The 25,628-nt window shown below is 35.7% G+C and overlaps 2 protein-coding genes across 4 annotated transcripts in view; both read right to left on the minus strand.

Annotated features, from left to right (window-relative positions):
* LOC128988159 (protein couch potato-like) overlaps positions 1-9,710 on the minus strand; it is a 262,004-nt gene extending 252,294 nt beyond the window's left edge. The window contains exon 1 of one of the 3 annotated variants that reach the window (XM_054409401.1): positions 9,011-9,710. In XM_054409401.1, coding sequence (XP_054265376.1) covers positions 9,011-9,088 — 78 coding nt within the window. In that variant the 5' untranslated portion in view covers positions 9,089-9,710. The remainder of the gene's footprint in view (positions 1-9,010) is intronic. The other 2 variants (XM_054409393.1, XM_054409409.1) reach the window with 2 other exon arrangements.
* A 1,517-nt stretch (positions 9,711-11,227) lies between these two features.
* Positions 11,228-15,157, minus strand: LOC129001934 (uncharacterized protein K02A2.6-like). The gene has a single exon (XM_054429378.1). The coding sequence runs from the start codon at positions 15,155-15,157 to the stop codon at positions 11,228-11,230; it is 3,930 nt and encodes a 1,309-aa protein (XP_054285353.1).
* Between the last annotated feature and the right edge of the window lie 10,471 nt (positions 15,158-25,628).

Raw genomic sequence — 25,628 nt, forward strand, 5'->3', positions numbered from 1 at the left:
TATCACAAATAAAATCCGCAAACGCTAACAATTCCTTGAGGGAAGTAATATTATCTTCTCGTGCATCGCAGTTCAAATGCTAGAAATATAATCCATTGCATTCCCTGTCACCTATCGCCATAAACTCCATGATAATCCTGGCAGCAGGGGCGGCCAACCTGTCCCACCCCGACCCCTCATAAATGATGGGAAAGGTTGTCCATCCCTGCAAAACAGGCCAGAAATTCGCAGGTCAATTTTAACCCTGGGAACGGTTGTCCGTTTCCCGCCCAAGTGAAGACCTTGAGGATTCAAATAGGTCTTAACCCACAATCACGAACTCAATCTAACACATAGGTGAACATTAATTATATTGTTCTTGAAAATGAACGAAAATTTAATAAATTTAACATTTTAATATTCTTCGTTTATTCAGCTATTCAGTGTAAACCCGAAACCTACAACAAAACAATCTCGCATTTATGTTAATTAGGTGTAATAAACTGCTGCTGAATTGGTTCCTGCTTTTGTTCAACACAAACATTGGATTGTGTTTTGTTTTTTGTTCCAAAGTGATGAAACGAGGAAATAAAATACATAAACTTTATTAATAATTGAAACCATATTAAAATATAAAACAGTAACACTTCATTTCTGTGAACATAAAAGAACAAAACATAACAAAGCAGATGATATAAAATTAAATAATCAGCTATATTAAAAATATATTTTATTAGGCTATAAAGACCAATGGAGGATTTATTACTAGGCCTATATTAAATCCTCAACATATAGTTAATCTTTGGATAACTTAATTTTAATACAATTTTATTGCGTCTAAGTACTCAAATTATATGTACGAAACACGCAATTCCATACAGTGAATGCTATTTTCTATAATTGGATTTCCACAGAATCTTCTTCGAAATTCCTTTTTTCAACTTTCTGTTAGTGCGCATAAGTTTGAGACTTGGTTTTTTAATATAGCGTTTAACTTTGCTGCGGTTTGAAATATCAATCGCTTTAACCAATCAATAGTCAAGATAGCTATGGTTGTTTAGTTTAGACATGACGTGTAGAACACATTGAACACTACACGAGCGTATGATCGTCTACAGTCTACCTCTCATTCATGTGCACTGAGCACTGTGCGTGTGCATACGTCTGTCTATACTGAAGCATTGTCTCCAAGAACAATACGTCCCCGGTTTTTACTCCGTCTCGTGCATTTTATATCGCCCCTAGTTAGCTTGAAAGACCATTGATATAGAGCGCGTAAAAGCAAATGAAGGTAAAATAGCCATAACCTATCGTCTGGTCCTCTGACATTATCTAAACGGAGTGCGATTACTAACGCCAAAGCATACGAGAAGGTATTAAAGTAGTTGAAAATGTGTTTTGTAATGAATGGTAATTACAAAACAATTGAAACACTCAATCACGCTAATGGGTCCAATTGTATGTAAATGATGGGAATAATTAGTTAAAATGTAATTCCTAAATGCTGACCGTAATGGGCTTTGAAGGGAAGCTCTTGTGGTACACTGAAGGATTCAAAACTCAACGAACTGTTAATCACCAAATTAACTGTCTTTGTTTGTCGTGGCCTTAAGTTTTCCAAGAATTGTTGACTCGATAGTCAATCTGTATACAAAGGCGGCACTATAGTGTGATTGGATTGTTGATGAGTTATTGGGCAGTGAGAGTGGCACAGATATACAGTCAACCCATATACAGACCCACAACCGCAGCACGATCTAGAAGCGAATGTAGGCTACAATATCTTTAACATCGTCGCTAGTAAAACCACCTGCATTGTTTACCGTCTCCAGACCTAGTCTTTGAGCACGCGAAGGTGATTGCAACGGTTATTGATATGATAAAACACGACGATCCATTGTCTGATAATGACTGCATTAACAGTAATATCAGGCGTCAAGATGGCGGCGGCGCGGAGGCAAACGACAAAATATTGTATGCAAATTTACATCTTTCCACAAACATTAATTTAACATTTAAATAATGGTAATTGATTTGAAATCAAATTATTCAATAATGAAGTTTTTAGACTGAAAACATTAGATTAAGGTCTATAAAATGTGGCATTGTCCGATGTCTATACATTCGCAAAAGAGTACTAATGAAGAACATTCCCCACTTAACAAGATGTAAAATATAATTTCTAATCCCTAAATGACACAAGATACATGTTTTATGCAAAAAACTATTTCAAAAATAAAATAGCCAAGTGCACGATACTGTACCGATTTCTATTGTTTTTAAACTATACAGTCCTACAATCTATTACTGAATTAAATTTTACATTGAAGTAAAACGTTACAAACGAGAAAGTCGTATCGACACCACCATTGATAAAAAAAAACACCGTCTTGACTAAAACTATTACAATGATGTTCATAAAACTTGTTGTAAACATTTTATTTTTTTAACGTTGATATTTTTTACCTCGTAAAAAACCGTTAAACAGTTCAACGAGTGCCTACAAACCGATGAGATAATTGGCCAATTAGAGTAACTACAGGTATGACATCATTTAATTGGTTTCTGTGCATGTGTTTAAACACATGTTTATCTGGTTCTACCCATGTTACAAATACTGTTGGAAAGCTTCACCATCTAACTTTAACTGAACTAAAAAACTCTCATAAACATTTACAACATAAAACGAAAATTTGATAAGTCTATAGACTAATCTACTTATTTTTAAAAATGCAGTGTAATCGTTTAAAGATATAACTTTTCGTGTTAATGCAGTATAGCTGTGATATAGGCCTACTTATATTTGAGTCCTTTTCGTCTAACTTTATAAACGTAAAGACTAGATTCACCATCTTCCTATTCTACAATTGTACAGTGTATTTAAGAAGTGGTGTTAAATAAACATCGCAGTCAAACACAGTTTGTATTAACCGTTCCCTTCTTTCATAACTTAAAAATCACTTAGTATGGCTCAAAGAAAAGAACATAACTTCAGTCCAGAATAGAATCAAGAAACAAACTTCTTTATTAGACCTCTGAAAGTTACAAGAGGAACTTAATTTACGACTTTATTACGTTCTTATCGAAATACAGTATGAAAATTTCATTCTTTAGTCCTTTTGTCAACAACTCTTCAAAGCTGGTTTAAGTTTAGAGAAAACGTTCTTCGACCTTCTATAAACTTGTATTTTTACTCTAATATCTCTTTTTGTCAGGTTGGAGTGGTTTATAATAAATTCAATTTTTATTGATTTGAAGAACGTGCTGGAAGCATCCGTTTCAGGATATACCTAGATTATATACGTACATAAGCCATTTTACCTTTGAATTTGCTACTATAACGTATAGTAATGATTTGACAAAATATAAATCATTATAAACCAGTGTTTAGAATTTTTTATACATTTCATAGTGGTTTGGTTACCAAAAAGTTTTTATTTTTCTAAGTAAATGTTTGTAGGATGTAATGTACTATACATGTTCTAGAACTCTTTTTAATCCACTACCCGTGGTTGGATGCATTATAAAAAGAGAACCTTTTACCAACATAAACATACATATAAACAAAGATTTTCTGATAATCAATCTTTTTACTTATAAAAATCATCACGATATTGTAAAGACGACTTTATTAATGACCTTTCATAATCTAGGTTTACACCAAATAAAAACGGAGGAACATAATATAAGCCCCTTAAATTATATAAATAGTTATATGATGTATATTTTATGTCAGGTGCGAATCATACAGTGTGGAAAATCCCGAAACATGTTTACTATCGTAAACAATTAAACGTAAAACAATAAATCTTCACATAAAATTCCCATTGCATTTGTATGCAATTTTCTTGAGATTTAAGTGGATTGTCAAAGCTTGGGTACTACCAATCCTAGGGACGGAAGGCGAATTACACAAACTCCTTTTGTAGTTTTAGTTTTCGAAAGATAACTAATTACAATAAATAAAAATCAAAAAAACTTTAAGATTTTACAATGACATTTTAGATAACAAATGAGACAACAATGATTTTTTGTACATTAAGACTCATGAGGACTGATTTGTAAACATACAGTATGTTCTGTCAGATTTTGAACTCCAGGTTGAAAACAATTTCTTATAACATTGAATAAAGTCTGTATTCCTGTGATAAAGCAAGCAACCGACACGACTACGAGGGAAATCATTGTGATATTTTAAGGTATCATCAGGGAACTCTTGAATTATTCAGAAGCGAGCATTGTTTAAGAAATAATTGTCCTGAAGGAGGAGACTGAATTCTCAATACAAATTTATTTTGGTCTTTCAACAGTTCGTAGTCTTTGGTGATCTCTTTTCAGTTTTATTTTACTGTTTAATAGTTGATTGTTAAGTATTAACTATCAACAGCAAGTATTGTTTTAGCAACCGCATCAGATAATTGTTTATGATTTTCGGATAAAAAATTATTAGTTATCGCCAAACCACAGTGCGTTTCCATGATTCGATCCATCTACTTCCTACTCCTGCAGTATAATCGAATAGAAGTGATTCCGACTTTATCGAAGAGACCTTGTCCCCATACAATACATAAACTGCAGTTGGTTCAATGCAAAAAGAATATGCCGTTCTTATCTTTTTATACCCTTCCTTTAAAAATAAAGTCAGACTAGTCAGAGCAAAACAATTTGGTTGCAACCGTTGCACCCAGGTATATAATTAGTTATGGTATGGTATGAATACAACCTGGTTTCAACAGCTACAAATATATAAACCTATGCTGAGTGACCGTGATTGAAGCAGATGAGGAGTTTTTCGCTAACTAGTTCAATTTGTAGTCTGACTGATAACTGGAGTAGTTTGGGGGACGTAAAGGTTGAGCATATTTGGCATTGCTAACGATAAAATAGTTAAAATACTTAGTTTACTAGCAGATAACAATGTTACGTATAAAAAATAAACAAGAAGCTTTTTCATCTCATCAAAAACCACTTTTAAACAGATTATTTTTTCATTAAATAATTTTTTCATTATTAAGTCATGAACGAAATGTTCTTCCCACGTTATTTAACTGTTTTCACTTTAAAAATGCAATTCAGCAATAGGAAAACCCCTTTCAATTATATTGTAACCTTCATTTCTCCACATATGCATCACTTACACTATGTTTCATGAAGTATGAAAAAAATGATGCGTCGAGATGGTGAATATTATATGGGTATGTAAAAAGGTATTACTGTTTCGAATATAAATGTTGTATAATTTATAAAAACTAAAATGCAGGTGCAGCAACTGTCTAAGTGTTTATATTTTACGATATTCCAACACGGAAATGAAAATAGTCAAAACCCAAGGCTAAACATCCGTTGCCTACAGTATGTTTCAGTACGACAAAGGGAGGGATTTTTGTCCAAAGCAGGACCCTTTGGCAAAACAATTTCCAGCCTAAAAAATGGCTTTTAATGAGGTGTAGGTTTATATTTTCCCGCCTTCGTTAAATCTCCATAGTGAGCGGCAGGAAACTAAGTGTCGGAATCAATATTCATGTTGAAAGGAAGAAACATTTCCACCGCGCTGGGCCGCTTAATTACTACGCTGCTCTAATGAATTTACTTATTGAGTGTTCAAAAACAAGTTTCCCTCCCGAATATCTCATTTTATCTTTAACTGGTTTAAACATTGTTTACCACTTAATTTCTTTGCAAGACTTTACAAAAAAATACAATGCACATTGTTTTGGCGGAAAATTATAAAAAATCTTGTCTACGATAATGAGTATGTCATTATGAAAGTCGACTTGAATGTCTTTAAATAAATACCTTCAAATTGAAAAAATTTAATCAACGAAAGCTCATATTTTTTATATAAAAAGCGGAGATTCTATAGGGACGTTATGATATATTATATGGCATTATATTTACAAAAAAACCAACGCGGAAGTATTCTAGTTGACTCGTTTACTTAAGAAGCGGTGTCGGCTCTCAATAAAATAGCCCATTTACAGCAATATTTTGTGAATTTTTGTATATTATCGATTCTATTTCTAAAGAGGTTAAAAAATAAATGCACACTTAGATTCGCGTCTGATATAAAAAAAAAACTATTTTAAAAGCGTGCACATGTGTACTGTAACGAAATTTTTCGTTATCGTGGTAATCCCTGGTCGTAAAATTATAATATATGATTATATTATACTAAATTGTTGGTGAATTCAAAATTATTTGAGTATTTTTTTTATTAAATAAATTATGTCTTAAAAGTATTAACCCTGACTGATATGGTACGATACAACTATTCTCATTTCTAATTAGGCTGTATTGTGAACTCCTTGGAATCGATCTATTTCTCAATTTACCATTTTCAAACAAAATGGTTTAACTCTGGCTTATGAGGGACCTTACAACCAGATAATTATTGATTGGTAGGGACCTTAGTGTGCAGGACTACAGAAAGGAAAATTCCGCTAAAATCACAGATAAAGCAATTTTGCCATTACATTTAGCTTATATTTTTTTTATTACTATCCTTCATGTACAAGCATAGGCAATTTTTCTAAAAAGTTACCGTGAAGGTTGATTTCCTAGTAGAAACTTATGATTCCCAATGCTTGCTATGCCAACAAGTTATGTTCTCATTCGTTTATTGAACGGTTTTCATTATTTTCCTATTTCACAAGAAACTCTCAGATATGTTTAGATACAGGTTTTTGTTGTGCCTTCTCATTTAAGTAAGTTAATATTGACTAAAGTTAAAATTTTACCAACCTAACAAATCTCTGTAACTGAAAAAAATTAATAAATTTGATTTAGTACCTTAAATAACAACCCTAAATTCCTTTGGTTACAAAATTCTTAACACATTTAGCTTTGTTTAATTTACATACAAGAAATACACGAGACTAACTATAGAGTGGAGGGTTGGGCGATCTATCGGTTTAAACGAATCCAGTTACAGTTCAGAACGTTACGCAAACCAAGACCAGCCCCCCCTACACCCCCCCCCCCCACACACACATCACCAGACCATCCCTCACATCGGTAAATAAACATGAGGATAACAGCTTTACACTGACAACTGATTATTATCAATTAAACCATCCGATAATGTAAATAGCACTTTGACAACCGTAATGGCCGCGGGCAAATTTTACCGTTTCAAGTGTTCGTAAAATCATTAGCGAGGATTTTGTTTTAGTTTCATACAGTCAATTAAATCCTCTTATTTTGAGTGGATTGCATAATTTTGACGTATTGGTTTCAATGTATTTTCTTTTTGCCACAAACTCGATATTAATAATACGAAAAATCTTTCTGATTGAAAAAAAAACATTCATACTTTTGGGGAAACGGAGAACCGGCCACCTCTGTCCCTAATCCGCATATAGAAGTTTGGTTAGGTTAGGTTGGATTATATAAATGTGGCCCCTGAATTTACGACCGGTGGCTAGGACCCCTACACTCACTTTTTGCAATTTAGTTTTAATGAGTCTAAAATTTAAATTAATAAAAATGTAAGTGGAATATACGGGAACTCGGTGCACATTACTTGCATTATACAGAATAACTTAAAGCAAAATCTATAATGAAAATGTTACAGTTAAATTAAACTGATCAATATTTACTAGTACAGTGGATAAAGACTGCACAGCAAATTGAAAATTGTGTTTGAATTTAGGGCCAGCCATGTGAAATAGGAAACTTTGTTTTATAGATTTGTAAAAGAGTAGTTAATGTAAAAATGTTATCCTTCACGATCAAAGCTGAAATCCATTCCCTTCTCCAGAAATGTGTTATCCACCCCACACTTGAGAAAATCTAGATGACATCATGATTTCGAAATAACTAGATTTTATGGTGGATACATATTGCTATACTTTCGTGGCACTCCGACGTCAGCGGTGAACAGGTAATCGACTCGAGTAAAATTGTTTAATATTATCTTTCATTAAAATTCCCAAAATTACATCTTATTCATATAGGCTATCCTACAATTAGGAATAAGTTGCAAAACAGAAAAGTATTTTAGTAAAAAGTAAAAAGTCGATATACTGTATAACACAAATCGATTGTTATGATAAAGTTAAACAAAACTACCATAATTTCAGGTAGGCCTAGTGCATTTTTAACTATTCCTACCAATACATACAGGGCCCTGCTGAGGTGGCGGTTGCTAGGGGTTTAAGAAAGGTTTATCAAGAAGCAAAAATATAAATTATAAACTACAAATATATAAAAAATTATTGTTAGTAGTTAACACCAAAGAAATGAATTTTCTTAGGTAAATGGTACCAATTACCAAAAACGGACTTTTCTTAATTTTTTTAAATAATGTTATCATGACAGCAGATTAACTTTTGCTGAAGGCCTACAGGATTTTAATATTTATATTATGCATGCGACTACGTTTTATTTATAATTTTTTTTATTAATTCAAGCAAAATAATTACTTTGATGAACAATTTGCCTTTGTCGCTCCTTTGTACAATTCCAGCACGAGAACTACCTTTTCCTTAAAATATTCAAATATAGTAGGCTACCCAATTTGTATTGATATAATAACCTACTTTTATTGACATCAAAATGAATTTACAGAAGAACGAAAGGAATTAACCGCAATTATTCCATTCTAGTTTGAAAAGTTATCTTTGTGAAAATCTTTCAAAATTTTCAGCAATTAGCTTAATTTTTTTCATCAGTAAATTACGTGGCTTATCAGATAAAGTACAGTCAGGTACATGAGTGAGGTGACGAGACTGTACCGAGCATTGTTTGCGAGCAAGCCATGTGTTCATGCCTCTCATTCACCTGCGCTATCTACATGTTTAACCATAACTTTGGCGCTTGTTAATTCAGTTGGCTTCTCAAGTAGAAAACGTACATTTCAACTTCCCCTGTGATGTGTTTGAGTCGGAGGAATAACACGATTTACAGTAATCATATAAATTAACCATATACTATAAAATAAGTTAGTACAAGTTTAATTTATCATCAAAGGTTTCTACGGGTATTTTATTTGTAATAAGCCTAATTATGTGGTGAGTGAGTGGTGAAGTACCTCTTCCTCGCCAGTAGCCGTGTTGACGGAGTCCATGCTCTGGCACAGTGCCACGGAGTTGTCGGCCTGGATGTTCATGGTGTTGCGGCGCTTGAAGGCGGGGGACCCAGGGGTTGAAGGCGGAGGGGTCACTGTAACCGCTCCTCCGATTGAAGTCCTCACCCGCTTTAAACTGAGGGTATCCACGATTCGGTCTTTCTTGTCAAGTCACTGTTCACTTTTATTTTTACGCCGCGGAGATATCGGATAAACTCCCGATCGCGAACAAAAAAATCACTTTGAAAAGTATAGCGAAAAGAAGAGATAAAACACTAACGACAGAGAGCGCAATTCACACCATCGTCGTGTGCACCGACATCTGAACTAGACTAGTCGGCGGCCGCGCTACAACTGACGGCTGACGTCACGTCACGCACCGCGGACAATGGGACCGGAACAGGAAATAAAGGGGGGGAGAGGGAGGGGGGAGGAGGAGTAACAATAGCCGTCGCGGTGCGGGCAGCCACGGCGTTACGGTACACGGAGCCGAGGACAGAGGACCGAGGAACGGAGGAACGGAGGAGAGGAAGGAGTTTGTACGGTAGGAAGTCGCAGAACCGGCGACTGGGGGTGCTGAGCGTGCCGTGAGTGCGTGTGTAAGGGTTGATGTCTCGACTCTGACTGAGACCGAGACATGCGCGTCCCGACGTCACCACGCCACCCCACCTGCCACCTGGCGAGCTAATCTATAACAACACTTCTGACACTAACCGCCAGGTGGCACCACCTCATACACACCTACACTTACCTACCGATTACTTACAACTCAAAAAAATCATTGAAAATATTTAGGTATCTATGCGTACCCCTTTGAACGAAGAAGTTCAAACCAGTAATTAAAAAAGGTGTTCTTTCATAGGGTTTGAATACCAGTTTAATAAAGCGAAAGACAGCAATACGAAAATAAAGTTCTCTTTATTCAGTAATTTAACAAAAAGTGGTAATTTAAAAAAGTTTAGTCGGGGATCTCAATTAAGCCACTGGGGGGGCCGAAAGTCAGATGAGAATAAAAACTACTTAGTTTTTTTAATTCCTAATGAAATAGTATACCGGTACCAAATTTCAGCCATCTAGTTAGTCTGGAAGTTTGAGAATTAGTGATGAATAATTAAGTAGGGGCTTTGACTTTTATATGTTTAGACACATAAAGTGGTCTTAAAAAAAATATTTTACGAATATAATGAAAACCTAGTTTTATTATGAACACGACACGCCATTAATTGTGTTTTGTATTTAATAACATTCTATCAGTAGGCAAAAATTATGAATCTTGTAATGCGTCCACTTCATTATTTGTTCATTGTGGAAGTTAGCCTCTGGATTGCCAAATAATATTTAAAAAGGTTCAAATACCTGCAATTAGGCAATCCAAATGTTGTTGTAGAAAAAACTAGTTTCGGCACCTGTGTGGCACCATCTTCAGGCTGTAGCATTTATCATTATTTGTATATGTTATAAAATACATAAAACTTTGAACTTTTTTGGTAAGATCACAATAATGTTTATTGCACAAAATATGAAGAATTGAGGAACAGGTCGAATACTAGGAATTGCTATCAACAAAGCTTTTCGCTATCTAAGCCATTGTTTTATGTCACAATATGATCAAGGCGCGGACATATTCAAGCGACAGTTTACCTGAAGGTCATTTCCGCCGCCATTACTTCGTAATATAAGTTACACAACAGGATTTCCCGGCATTATATGTCTTTTATGCTAAGGCATTTTCCTAATAAAAAACTTATTGTTAAGGAAATTTGAATTGATATTAGTTTTGCGGATTATAGGACCAATGAATAAACTAGAACTAATAATTCTCAGTCGACATTATTTATAATATTACGTATTCGTTTTTTATTTCAATTCATGTTGTATTGCATTTTTAGTTATTTGCTATACTTTCGATGTTTGTTTTGAAGTACCAATCATCAATTATCAATTGTTTGAGTTTGAGATGGTGACCTCACCTTTTTGCGTGTTTGAACCCAATTATGAGTGGAGGATGAGTGTAGAATGTTGTTGTATTAAACCCATTAAATCAGAATTGATCATGATAGAATAATCTAGGTAAAAGTATTTTATTAGTATCAATCAACTCCAAGTAAACAAAAACAATTAACACATGATAATAATCTAAAATGACAATAGTCAGTAGAGCCAACCATTACATCTCCCTCTTTAAAGGTTGAGTTTCTGGGGAGGTTTTATAAGTCGTCTTGATCGGGTTGTTATGTTAGCAGAAGACATTCCAGAGGTGTTTGGAGGAACCGTTGAAAAGTTTGGCATGTCTTCATGATGATCCATCGGACCTCTTGTTAATGGTTGACTGTTACGGTTATCTGTTGAAAAGTTTGTTAAGCACATACCGTTGTCTTCCTCAGATCGATGATCCTTCTGACTACTTGTTGATGGTTGATGGTTGTGGCAATGATCCTTCTGACTATTTGTTGATGCTTGATGGTTGTGGTAACTTTCCTTTTGAATGTTTGGCATTGGTTGTAAGTGAAACCGGTTTCTTCGAACTATGGTTCCTTTGTCCGTCAGTACTTTATAAGATCGTGGTGAGTTTAACTTTTCTACGACTTTTCCTTCACGTTTCAAATCAGATATCCAAACTTTGGTTCCTGGGTTCATATCTGATAAGGGTCGAGCACCATGTCGTCGATCGTAATTTCGTTTGTAATTTTGTCTATAATGATTCTCCTTCTCTCGGAGATGACTGAAGTCTGGCTTGTTCTCCAGATGACATGGTAAGGTAGGCAAATTGTCCCGTAGTCTGCGTCCGTATAATAACTGTGCTGGACTGTAACCGTTGGCCAGTGGAGAGTTCCTGTAAGACAACAAAGCTAAATATGGATCTCCTTTGTTCTTCTTTAGAACAGCTTTTGCAATTTTTACAGCTGCTTCGGCTGAGCCATTGCTCTGATGAAACTGAGGACTGCTTGTTTTGCATAAAAAGTTGTACTCTTTGGCAAATTTTCTGAATTCTGCACTAGTGATGCCAAACTGCGTTCCACTATCTGAGTATAAAACTTCAGGAATACCGTGGCGAGAAAACGTTGACTTGCATTTCTCAATAACTTCAGATGCAGTGAGCGATTGTAGAGTTGCAATCTCAAAATATCTCGAGAACTGATCTGTTATAACAATGAACCATTTGCCATTAAGCTTGAACAAATCCATTGCTGCCTTTTCCCATGGACGTTTTGGAAACTCGGAAGGAATGAGCGGCTCATTTCGATTTTCTCTGTGTTTAATGCATGTTGGGCATGAAGCTACCATCATATTTATATCCGATGCCATTCCTGGCCACCATAAACTGAATCTAGCCTTTTCTCGACATTTGGTGGCTCCTAGATGACCGACGTGTATTCTATGAAGCATTTCTTGACAAAGACTTGATGGTACTATTATTCTAGAATTGCGTAAAAGTAAGTTGTCCATCAGTGATATCTCATCTTTAACCGAGAAGTAGGGGACTAGTTGAGATGGAAGTTGTGATTTTTCTGGCCATCCAGTATGACAGTATACTGCAATCTTTCTGAAGATGGGATCTGCTTGCTGAGCTTCCCGTAACCTGTTTATGTTTTCATCAGTCGTAGGTATGTTTTCAACCACATTTTGAACAAAAGCTTCAATTTCTTCTTCCATGTCATATGTTTCCTTGCTTGGAATGGGGCATCTTGAAAGACAGTCTGCTGGTGCAAGGTGTTTTCCAGGCGTATATGTCACTGAATATGAGTATCTCATCATGCGAAGCCTCATTCGCTGTAAGCGAGGTGTAATGTCATCCAAATTCTTAGATGATAAGATTTTTACAAGTGGCTTGTGATCCGTTTCAATTACAATCTCTCGACCAATTATATAGTCTCTGAGCTTGTCACAAGCCCATGTGATTGCCAGGGCTTCACGTTCAATATTTGAATATGATTTTTCAGCTTCTGTAAGTGACCTTGAAATGTAAGAAACAGGTCTGAATTTACCATCATGATGTTTCTGAAGAAGCAATCCGCCGAGACCATAAGAAGAAGCGTCTGCTGACACAAGAGTTGGTAAGCGAGGGTCGTAAAATGCTAGTTGGGGTGCTGAGGTCAGAAGTTTTTTTATACTTTCAAACGCATGCTGTTGTTGTTCTCCCCAAAACCATTCATTTTTCTCTTTAAGTAGATCATGGATTGGTTTTAGTATTTCTGATCGATTTGGTATGTATTTACCACAAAAATTAATCATTCCTAAGAAGCGTTGTACTTCTTTTAGATCAGATGGAGGTTTCATCTCAAGAATGGCTTTGACTCTTTCATGGCTGATTTGAACCCCTCGGGATGAAAGGTGATGTCCTAAGAATTGTACTTCTGGCTGAGAAAATACACATTTGTCTTTATTCAATGTAATTCCAGCATTTCTGAGTTTCTTTAAAACTTCATTTAAGATCAAGTCATGTTCCTCTTGACTGGAACCCCATACAAGTATGTCATCGATGTGAGCTAAACAGTTTCGTTGAGATCCTAAGGTTTCTTGAATTCGTTTCTGGAAATACTCGGGAGCACTTGTGATACCAAATGGAAGAACTTTGAATTTGTATCGGCCCCAAGGAGTTAAAAACGTGGTGAGATCTTGAGATTCTTCTGCAAGAGCTATTTGCCAAAACCCATGGTTGGCATCCAGTTTGGAAAAGACTTTGGCATCTTTTATTCGAGCCATCGTATAATCAATGCCCCAAATAGGATGAGTTTGTCGAAACACATTCTTATTAAGCATAGTAAGGTCCACACATATTCGAACCTGAGTTCTATCTTTCTTAGGCACCACGACCATAGGTGCGCACCAAGAAGTAGCGTGATCAACGGGTGTTATAACGTCCATATTCACCATATTTTCAATCTCCTTCTTTGTTTTTTCCCAAAGAGGTACTGGAATCCGTCGAGGAACTGATATCGCATAAGGTTTTGCATCATTTTTAAGTTCAATTTCGTAGCTCCCCTTCATTTTTCCTAGACCACTGAAAAGGTCAGGAAAGTTTTTGATCCAATCATTAGCAGATTTGTTGAAATTAGTTTTCGATACCTCACGAATAACCGGTATTATTTTTAGTTTTTCTATTGCTGGTTTGCCAAGTAGTGGTGTTGTGCATTTGTCAGCCACATACATTTTTTCCATACACGATTGTCCTTTGTAAGAGAGTTTTGCAGTGATTGTGCCAAGAACAGAAAGAGGCGATCCTCCAGCCGCACTTAAAGTTCTCTGGGTAGGCTGGACTGCAATTTTTTTGCTTAGCTTTATGTTGGATGGTATTACTGTCACGTCAGCTCCTGTGTCGATTTTGAACTTGACAGTGTCTTCATTAAGTCTTACATTTATTGTCCAGGGATCATTTTTTGTTTTACTAGAATACACACACCCAATGAATTTTTTCGATGGGTCTGGTTCATTAGCGATTTGGGTAAAGTCATCTGAACGATCCAAGTCTATTTCTCGAACATTGTTTTGAAGACAACAGTGTGAAAAGTGGCCATTTCGCTTGCACCTAGAACATTTGCGATCTTTTGCTGGACACAGACCTCTTCGATGAGAAGGGGTTGAACCACACCAAATACAAGAGTTGGGATAGCTCTTGACATTTGAGCTTGAATACGTTAATCTCCCTTGATCCCTATTTTCTCTTTTGGATGAATGTATTGCATTATCATATCTAGCACGTTGATTTTTATTTACAGCTTCGATTGATGGGAGGGTCAATTCTTCTTTTTGTCGTTTCAATTCTTCTGATTTGCGAAGTGAAGTTATTGCAGATTCCAATGTAACTTTATTTTCTAATTGTAGTTTATCACTCAAATCTTGATCACGCATACCAATAATAATGACCATTAATAACATTTCATCTTCAAGCGTTCCCCATTCACAGGTACGAGCAAGAGAATATAAATCTGTCACAAAATCTTCTGCAGTTTCTGTTAGTCCTTGTTTTCTACGTAGAAATTTGGCTCTTTCATAAATAATATTCTTCTTTGGATTGAAGTGCCCATCAAATTTGTCCATGACTGTTTTATACTTTGTTTCTTCGTTGGTCATTTTGAAGGATGAGAATATTTCTTCTGATTTTGGGCCCATTGCATATATGAGTGTACTCACTTGTTTTTCTTCAGATGATTGATCCAAATCACTAATTGTTCTAAATCTTTCGAAACGTGTTTTCCATGGTGACCATTCCGCTGGTTGGAAGGAAAAAGGTTCAGGCATTCTTACTTGTGTATGAGCCATGATAAACTTTTTTGATAATGGTAGATACCACAAAAGTTGTTGAAATGTTTGTATAGGTAAAAAAGTTAAATTTCAGTGTCAGTATATTAATTCCCAAACTATGCAAATACCGACTGCGCCATGTATTAAACCCATTAAATCAGAATTGATCATGATAGAATAATCTAGGTAAAAGTATTTTATTAGTATCAATCAACTCCAAGTAAACAAAAACAATTAACACATGATAATAAACTAAAATGACAATAGTCAGTAGAGCCAACCATTACAGTTGTGAGACTGTGTTGCTTTGTTATTGACTAAGATCAGCTGTTTCATCAAGCAGGATCATTATTTTACAGGGACAGATTATTAAGGAAGGTCGAGTTTACTTGCATTGGCTAAAAGCAATTTCACTAGTTACAATATTTCTATCACATTTGACTACAGATGAGTTGTAGGTACTAACGTATACAATTGTAACACTAATGATTGTTAGTCGCTCTGCTCATTGTATACCACATACATCCATATATCCTCAGTCCTCTTCTCGTCAAAAGGGTTTGTTATTTAGTATTCAGTAGCACGTGTGTGTGGGAGTCCCAACCACAGCTATCCATGGTCGAGTATTGATATAACATAGCTATCGATATAACTAACTAGTGCATGACTTGCTGTCCCCCCCCCCCACCTTGTGTCACTTATTGTATTGGTAGAGTCGGGGTTTCTGGTAACAGCCTTGTTGAAAGGTATGAGTCATGTTCAATAATGTACAAAGTTTGCGATTGACATTGACAATAGGTGATATTTGACTTTGTATGGACATAATTACTTGGCAAAACATGGTCATAATGTTCAAGAATATTATAGAAAACTATTATGTTTACACTGTAATATATCAGACATTCCATCCCCATGTTAAATTTGTAGCCACTATTTTACCAAAATCGTTTTAGTTGATGTGAGCCACCGACAGATTGTGCTGATCTAAATTACTGATTTCTGTCGAATACACAATCTTTTTTACCAATTCCAACTAATGGAATGACTTATTGTGAGCTATAGCAACTGTTATGACCCATAAACTTGGCCAGCAACAAAAAATTAGGTAGCAAATAGAGTTTTAGTCGCTACGTTACGTTTTCATGCTGCTGTAATGATTTCTATATTTAATTGCCATCCATATTGCCACATGGTGTGTAATTTAACATTTGTAAGGATACCGATAACCCTCATGATATCTAATTAAATTAGTTTAAAAATATATTACTTTGCACCTGTATTATAAACAAGATATACACACTTTACAAGGGAAGTTTTCTTCTGCACTAATATTGAAGTAGGCGAGTCACGAAGGTCTTAAAATAAAAAGACCGTAATTGTTTTTAGCTAAGAGCATTTTACAAGTCGAAGATAATCGAAGAAGTTGAAGAAGCTAACTGCTTTACTTAAGGTAATTTGAGTTCCCTTTCGTACTCGGGTCTTTGTTTTAATATAGATTTTTAAAGTATGTATAACGCTTTTCACTTCATTCTACTGAATCAATAAAGATAGTTTAATTGTAGTGATTATTAATATAAGATTGAAAACTATTTTGGGTGCAAATTAAACAATAAAAAAGACTATTTCTCCAATATATTTCTTTTTTATTAGACCTGTCAGTAATGGGTTAATTAGTTAACATTAACTTAACATTAACTCAATCGATTTCATTGTCTTTGGTTGAAAATGTTCATTTTGTAACTTATTAGTAGCATAAATCAAAAATATTATTTTTGATTTATTCTGACTAGTCGTTTTTGGTGACCGTATTTTTATTATATACCTAAGAACATGGAAGTTTTTTTTAAATAAATTTAACCAAAATCTGATTGTAAATTATTCAGCCCCGTACAGTAAGTCAGAACCCATGCTGTAAAGGTGAATGGCTGATGTTGGATCAATAAACTCCGTGGTAAAGGCCATCGCAAAGGTCCCTTGGTCAACAAGCAGGTCTGCATCGCGATTAATTAAAAAAACACAGTTTTGGTTTAGAGATAGCTGTGCCGTGTGAGACATGACGTGCTGATGGATACCTAGAGACTAAAGGGGAGGACAGTCATGAGATATCGCGACTAAAGGTCGATGGTCAACAAGTTGTGTTTAATTAAAATACCCCCGCCGTAGCAAACCTGCAAAGCGAATTTATATTTACCTTATTGGATTTTTTTTATATTTTCTTAAACATGTCAAATTTATTTCCCACTTAAATAGCATAAGGCTTAACTGACTGAGGTTTCATGCTACAAAGAGGAGCTTTTGGTTAACCGTCAATAGCTTAGTATTAGATAAATAAATTTTCCTATTTTGATAAAAATATATAAAAAATCAGGCAGACTACAGTATTTTACCTATTCTCCGTTAGAATAACGTAGGAATGTCATATGTACAGTTTTTTTTTTTTATTTTCTCCAACACCATTAAGGGTACAACATCGGCTTATTACCATATACACCAAAACAACTGTATCGCCATTGGCATACATAAACTATAAGATTTAGAGGACAAATTTGAATAGAGAACTTAAGCATAAAAATAAGAATTAAATTTTTTTATCTTTTTAAAAGTGGAAATCACATTTGGCGTGGTGGAAAAGTTTATGTTCTTTATTTTATGAGATACCAATGGCGGCACAGTTAAGGTTAAGGTTGTTAAGGTTCTTTACCCTGTATCGGAAATTCACTGAAATCGGATCAAAACTGTTCGACTTATCGTTTTCAAGGACTAAATAAATAGCTTTATATACATATAAAAAAATGTATAACAAATTTTGTTTTTGGTCTTTGGAGACATCAAAATGGAAAAAGTAAATCGATCACGGGTCTAGGTCTTGAAATAGTTTAACTTCCCTGTAGGGAAAATTCTCTACACATTTTTCATTCGGATAGCTATGCTTTATACTATACGTGCTAGAAGTAGATACCTAAAGACTAAGAGGGGCGGAGTTCAGTCATTAAATGCCGTGACTAAAGGTCAATTGGAAGGTCTGAGCCGTGGGCGCCTGCAACATCTCATCTCTGCTGGTTACGCAACGTTTCTGCATGAATGGGTGTAGTGGAGGGGGGGGATACTACGATCACGTGACCAAAGATCAGCTGATACAGAGCCTGCTCCCAGCATCAGCTGACCAAGTTTCTCCAGTCGCCCAGCCATTGTTGTATCATGTGCGGCTGTTTTCACTTCACACGAGCCACAACAATGGCTTGGGATGTACTCTCGCTACACGACATGAGTGTATCGTCAGCTTCTGCTATTATTCTACACTTGGAGTATTTTTTTTTTTTATCTAAATTTAGTCATTTATTGTATGAAAACAGTTAATCATCGTTGAATGTATACATTTAATTTTGTAAGGCGGTTCCTTGCGTCAAAATTGTGGATGTCTGGTAAGTCGTAGATTGACGTGAGAGGGTTCAAAGGTCTGTGTCTGTATTCCATGACGGCGGGAAAAGTGGTGGAGTTTTCATAATTTGAACACATATTATTACGTTAAATCACAAATAAAATAATATTACTTAAAATTATCTTCATAATAAAAAAATTGCCTACTATACAACTAGACACTTAAACAGGAACCGAAATTTGCTATGGATACAACAAAAAATAGTGGTTTAAAACGTGGGGCTTTACGATGTTAGGTTTAGCCACAGTTTTATCATAAAATCCATATGCACAATTAATTTATGCACTTTAGATGACATGCTTGTGCTAGAAAGATATAATAATCACAACGTCGATAGCTCAAATTTAATTTCTGTATATACAACCGACCACAGATAAAATCACCGGTGACTTAATTTAAACCGAAGGAGAACCTCCAGCACTTTGATGTATAATTGTTTACCACGGACAAGATAATCCAAATTCAAGCTTAAACTGGCCTATAAGCTTATCACTACTTTCAAAACAGACTGCCTTTTTGTACCAACATCAATAAGTCACAAGGCCAAACCTTCGACATAGATTGGATATACTTAAGTAAACCAGTATTTTACTCAAATATAGCACCCTGTAACTAAAATTATGTAACGGGGTTTCAGTAAATACTGCACCTAATTTGTTTAAATGGACAACCCAAAGTACTTCCCACTATTAATTTATCATGGACGAAGTTGTAAATTACGTGTTAATTGACAAACAATGATTTTCCCTAAAAGGTCATAATAATTTTCCATAAATTCCATACAACCTACCCAAAAAAAACCTAAAATATTTTTTTAAAGTTGGAATTTTCGTACTTTACCGGGGTTTTGAATACATTATTAAAGAGTTACAAAATACTGGAAAGATCAACGCCACACTCATGATCAATTTTCAAATTGTAACCTCTGTAACCAGACAATCTTTAGCCTCAACAACTGGTACAAATTACAAATGACAACTAAAACATGACACAAAACATGACATATGACAAATGAAAACTAGCCATGCTATACAGATCCGTACAAAAATAAGTAAACTATCTGGTAGGAAGCACCAATTAATCTCTAGGTGCCCAAGGGACGCCAAAAGATTTATCTAGTAAGTCATGGAACAGTACAATGGATACTATGTTGGACGTGTGCCACAAATCTTATAAAACCCGACCGATTTTCATGATTGAGGTCTTAAATTAAAGGCATAAACGCACAGATTTCACATCAAGCATCGGCCATCGAAGTAAAGGCATCGGCATATATTTACCTACTGTATTATTTGACCGAAAAACATAATTTGATTAATTTTCGAATTCTTACTTCAATTTAAGATGTATTTCACCTGTTATAATTATACAATCCTATATTATATTTTGGTCTAAGAACCTTCAGTGAAATACCAGCTTTCATTTAAGCTACTGTATTAGTTATTCAAATCGGACGAGTTTCAATCAAACGCAAGGAGAACAACCAACATAAACATTATTTTTCATAAGGGTTTTCTATGACTAAAAATCAATAGCTTCAGTATTGTTCATATATGTTTTAGAATCAAAATAATCATTAAATTACAGGCTTTAAATTGAGCTATTGATCGTTCGAATCAGTATCAAGATACGGTATTACCATTGACTATACACCTCTAGTAGAGGTGTATAGTCAATGGTATTACTCATCAAAAATCATAAATTTGATTAGTTCTTGGATATTATATTTTTAGCAGCATGGGTCCTCTAGTTTAATTATTAAAATATAAATATTATTTATTCGATAGGTTTAGAAAAGCCTCTAGCTTTATGTAGCATTTCCAATTAGACTACACCGCGAACAGATGACATTTTGACGGCATTGAAAGTAAAACACCAGCGTGGGTACATATTGCTCCATACCATCAGCTGCACCCATCCATTACAATAGGAGTAGTTGTACGCCCATAGTGCATCATGAGTTATCACTCACTACTATAGGTACAAGCACGAAGTGGAATAGGTAATAGTAAGCTTCTCAACCTTAACCTGACCTTGACGTTATGCAATTACAGCCCGATCAATCCTTTCAATAGTTTATAGCCCAAGTCTTTCAACTAAAGTAACAATTAGTGTGACGTTGGTGATCATATCCGTATTTGGTGTGTTTGTGTTTAAGGACATATTATTAACAGGGTCAGTAGTAGATTAGGTTATGTGTTAATTTAGAAAATAAATTTTCGTAATGATAATAATTCAATAATTCTTATTGTCATTTTTATATATATTTTATAGAGTACCATAACAGAAACCGTGCCTAAAACAACAAAGACTACTCAAAAAGTTAATATATGTCCTCTCATAATAGCTGTTCCTGATCATTAAATAAATGATCCTGACTAATGAAACAGCTGATCTTAGTCAGTAACAAAGCTACACAGGTCATCATACACCATTCTACACTCATCCTTCACTCATATTTGGGTTAAAATACGCAACTAGGTGGCGTCCCCATCTCAATGATTGATAATTGATAATCTTCTTACTAATATTATAAATCTGAAAGTTTGTGAGTTTGTGTGTGTGTTTGTTGCTCAATCACGCATAAACCACTGGACGGATTGGGCTGAAATTTGGCATGATGATAGCTCACATTCCCGATTAACATTATAGTATATTTCGTACCAAGGGCCGAAAATGAGGTTTTGCCGGCTCGAGATAGTTTTTAAGTTCGAGACGAAGTCGAGAACTTAAACGATCGAGAGCTGCAAAACCATTTCGGTCCGTGGTACGAACGCTATTTTTCACCACACTATACCCTATTACCACTATTCACCACTATAATAATGCACACAACTACAACTTTAGAAATAATTTGAGGAATCAGCAAAAATATAAAGAAATAGTTGCTAGGCAACGGTGACAATAACACAATTCTATATTGCAATGGTATGGATTTTGATTGTGTATTTAAAACGCATTCATGTTCTAAGTAAGTAAGCGGACAGCTGATTTTGCGGCCCCGGCCTGTAAAAACCTGCTCGGTCCCCAAATTGGCGACAGCTGGCATGGCCAGCAAAACGTAACTTTCAGCCACCAATTAACGTATGTAATACAGCCAAAAACATCATAGTGTGGTGAAAAAGCATATTATTATCCCAAAAATCCTTTCGGGCTCCGCCCCAGTGGCTCTGTAGTTTCCCATGTTAACCTTATGGTTTTTCATATTTAAAAAGAATTAATGAATCTTAACAGCTGTTTCAATTAAACAAGTTGGTTCTGTTCTATGATGTTCAATAGCATAAAAGTTACAAGGATTACCAACAGGGTGCAGCACTATTATTTTTTTTTAATTTATGAAAACAGCTAATTTCCAACCAAAATGTGAGTGAACGTAGCGAACAAACTTCAATCTGGAGGCGAGTTAGCGTAGCGAACGAGCTAACCTGAAGTCAAGTGAGCGCAGCGAACGAGCTCCTACCTAAAGGTGAGTGAGCGTAGCGAACGAACTTCAACCAGGACGTGAATGAGCCATGCGAATACTTATGAAGTTAAACGGGGCAAAGCCCGCGGGTACAGCTAGTTGATAATAATGCCCATTACCTTGAAATACGGCCCCTTAACAGACTGTGACTGTAGGGGAGATCAATGGAAATTTTAGAGTTTGTGGTGGGACCAATTAAAAAATATTATTGGAGTTCACAAGAATAATTGAGAACAGATAACATATCTGGGCTAGGCACTCTAATGCATGATAGCTAGTGTATTGTACAATGATATTAAGTGTATTGATTTCAATTTATTAAGCTATATTTTTTGAATAACAATTTGACTTGCATATCAATTTTAAAATACACCAATTATACCAATTCACATTGGTCTTATCAAAAACATTTTAACAAGGTATTTATAGCCTACACAAGTTTTTACCAGGTACATTGATACCAAACATGCGTAATTTGGAATTATACAATCATATTTGCAAGAGAACCAACAACTAAAGGCGAGTACAGGCCTTACAGTCTCATAGAGTTAAATATACTCTATAATCTGCATAGGTCAAGTTAGAGTAGTACAAGATTGGTTTTGGTAGGGCAACAAAGAGCTTGGTAAAGTATGAGGAGCAGACAGCAGACGGTGGTACCTGCATGGCGCGCACCTGTCAATGATAGATCAATATACAAGGTGGGTGAACACCTGGACATCTGTCTACAGACTACAGCACTACAACACCACAGCCACTTAGTATAACAAACTATATAAAGGTGAATTTCGTACAGGCTGACCATCATCTTCGTTGTAATACATTTTTCAGAATTTTTCGTGTGTAATGTAGGCTACCTTTTCCTTTAACTTTTAAATGGACACGATTGGTAGGCAACCTAGCTGTATGGATACTTTTGTTTTAATTTATTCATTTCTTCTGTTCCCTTCGCTTGGATATAGCAAAACAACATCAAATTGTTCCTTTGTAAAGTTATATGTTAGTTTTAAAACGTTTCATTATCCGTCATCATTTGTTGAGATGGTCCAAAATATTATGAAACAGTTTCGTAATAAAGTTGAAATAAATCTAATAAAATAATAATAGTATACAATGGGTTGAATACAGTGGTAATGAGGTCAGCAATGAGGGCATAGAACTTGAAGACATGTACCATATGCGTGTACTTGACATGCCAAAGGTTGTGCTTTGTGCTTGTGGAAGAGGGCACTTGATGTACGTGATGTTTCGCTTCGGGCCGGCTCCGAACACTTCTTCGCACACTGAAAGCACTATTTACGGTAATGCAAAGACTCGCATTAATAGTTTGAAATTAAATCATTGAATTATACTGATAGGATTTTTCCAGTTTAGTTATGACTTTAGTAAATTTGCAAAATAGTTATCACTGAAATTCGCTCTTGAAAAATACCATGTTTATTTATAAGTTTTTACTCCTCAACATCCTCAAGGTGCACGTCATTGATCACCTTGTCACACTGGCTGAACCCTTTAATTATCTGTAAATTAGTCAATCAGCGTGGTATGATCTGTTATGTTACTGATGGACACTGATTATTGGGCAAAATAATTTCATCAGCAGCCACTGAGTAATCTGCTCTCTAGTTTAAGCCTACTTTCAAAAGGTGATCAGTGAGGAAGGACCCAAAGCAGTAAGAAATAGGAAAATCGTTCAAGTACAATACACAGTCTAGCATATTTGAAAGGTGGAAAATGCTCGAAATGAAGACCTTTACGCCATTTATTGATGTCGGATGTCAATAGGTATTTTCATAACAGTGATACAACCGTAGTTGAAATGAAAAATATAGTTTTATGCTAAATAGTTGATGATTCACGATGCCATAACCTTCTAATAAAAAAGACAGTCAGAAAAAAAATAAAAAATACCGAAAAATAGGACAAAGCGGAAAACTCTGTGGTGTAATGTAGTACTTGGGGAAGATATTTTCTGAAGCAGGCAAACAATTACGGATTTTCAAAAATAAGGGAAGGTACAGTGTTAAAGAAGTCGTAAATTATCTATGTTTTGGGAATTGTAACTAGAATTCTTAACTAATACGCTGCTTAGGAATATTATTGACACATACTGGAATACTTATCATCCTACCTAGAGCTCCCTATGCCCAATAGTATTTGTGGAAGCCACTAGAGCAGCACAGTCTTTTTGCCATTTGGTATGTGTATTACTGTTTGGCCTGTGTACTACCAAGCGTGTTGGGATGGATTGAGGAGTATAAAGCCTGTTGTCTTATTCAAGTATAAGATGCTTGAAGAGAATCACAATCATTTGATCACATACACTTATTCAAAAGTAAAACAGTTAGCACAGTCACAGTATGTACCAGGCCACCAGAATATTGCGTGCGCAGCTCGGACGTGTGCAGGCGGCATGTCGGCTTCCGGCCTCGGGTCTCGCACCATCGACAGACCGGCAACTCCGACACAAACACCATGCTTGCACAACGGCTTTGTTTGCCACCAGCCCTGTAAAATATAGTTAAAATATAGTTTCAGAATAACAATTTTACAACTAATCGCTATTTTTTGTTCCATCTGGCCTCACATGTCCTGGAACTGTCCCTGGAACACATCACTATAGTTGTTTTATCAATTGTAGGTATCGTTCAGAAGTCACCACAGATAGTAGTAGCTATACAGATCTGACCAGAGCCCCACATCTGGCCTCACATCTCCTGGAACTGCATCATCACTATGGTTGTTGTTCTATCAGTTGTTCTTATCGTGCTGAAGTCACCACAGATAGTAGTAGCTATACAGATCTGACCAGAGCCCCACATCTGGCCTCACATCTCCTGGAACTGCATCATCACTATGGTTGTTGTTCTATCAGTTATTCTTATCGTGCTGAAGTCACCACAGATAGTAGTAGCTCTGCAAATATGACTAGAGCCCCACATCTGGCCTCACATCTCCTGGAACTGCATCATCACTATGGTTGTTGTTCTATCAGTTGTTCTTATCGTGCTGAAGTCATCACAGATAGTAGTAGCTCTGCATATCTGACTGGAGCCCCACATCTGGCCTCACATCTCCTGGAACTGCATCATCACTATGGTTGTTGTTCTATCAATTATTCTTATCGTGCTGAAGTCACCACAGATAGTAGTAGCTCTGCAAATATGACTAGAGCCCCACATCTGGCCTCACATCTCCTGGAACTGCATCATCACTATGGTTGTTGTTCTATCAGTTGTTCTTATCGTGCTGAAGTCATCACAGATAGTAGTAGCTCTGCAGATCTGACCAGAGCCCCACATCTGGCCTCACATCTCCTGGAACTGCATCATCACTATGGTTGTTGTTCTATCAGTTGTTCTTATCGTGCTGAAGTCATCACAGATAGTAGTAGCTCTGCAGATCTGACTGGAACCCCACATCTGGCCTCAAATCTC

Source organism: Macrosteles quadrilineatus, unplaced genomic scaffold, assembly GCF_028750875.1.
Source record: "Macrosteles quadrilineatus isolate MER2022 unplaced genomic scaffold, UCM_ALF_1.0 Scaffold_1__1_contigs__length_201487025, whole genome shotgun sequence".
NCBI lineage: Eukaryota > Metazoa > Arthropoda > Insecta > Hemiptera > Cicadellidae > Macrosteles > Macrosteles quadrilineatus.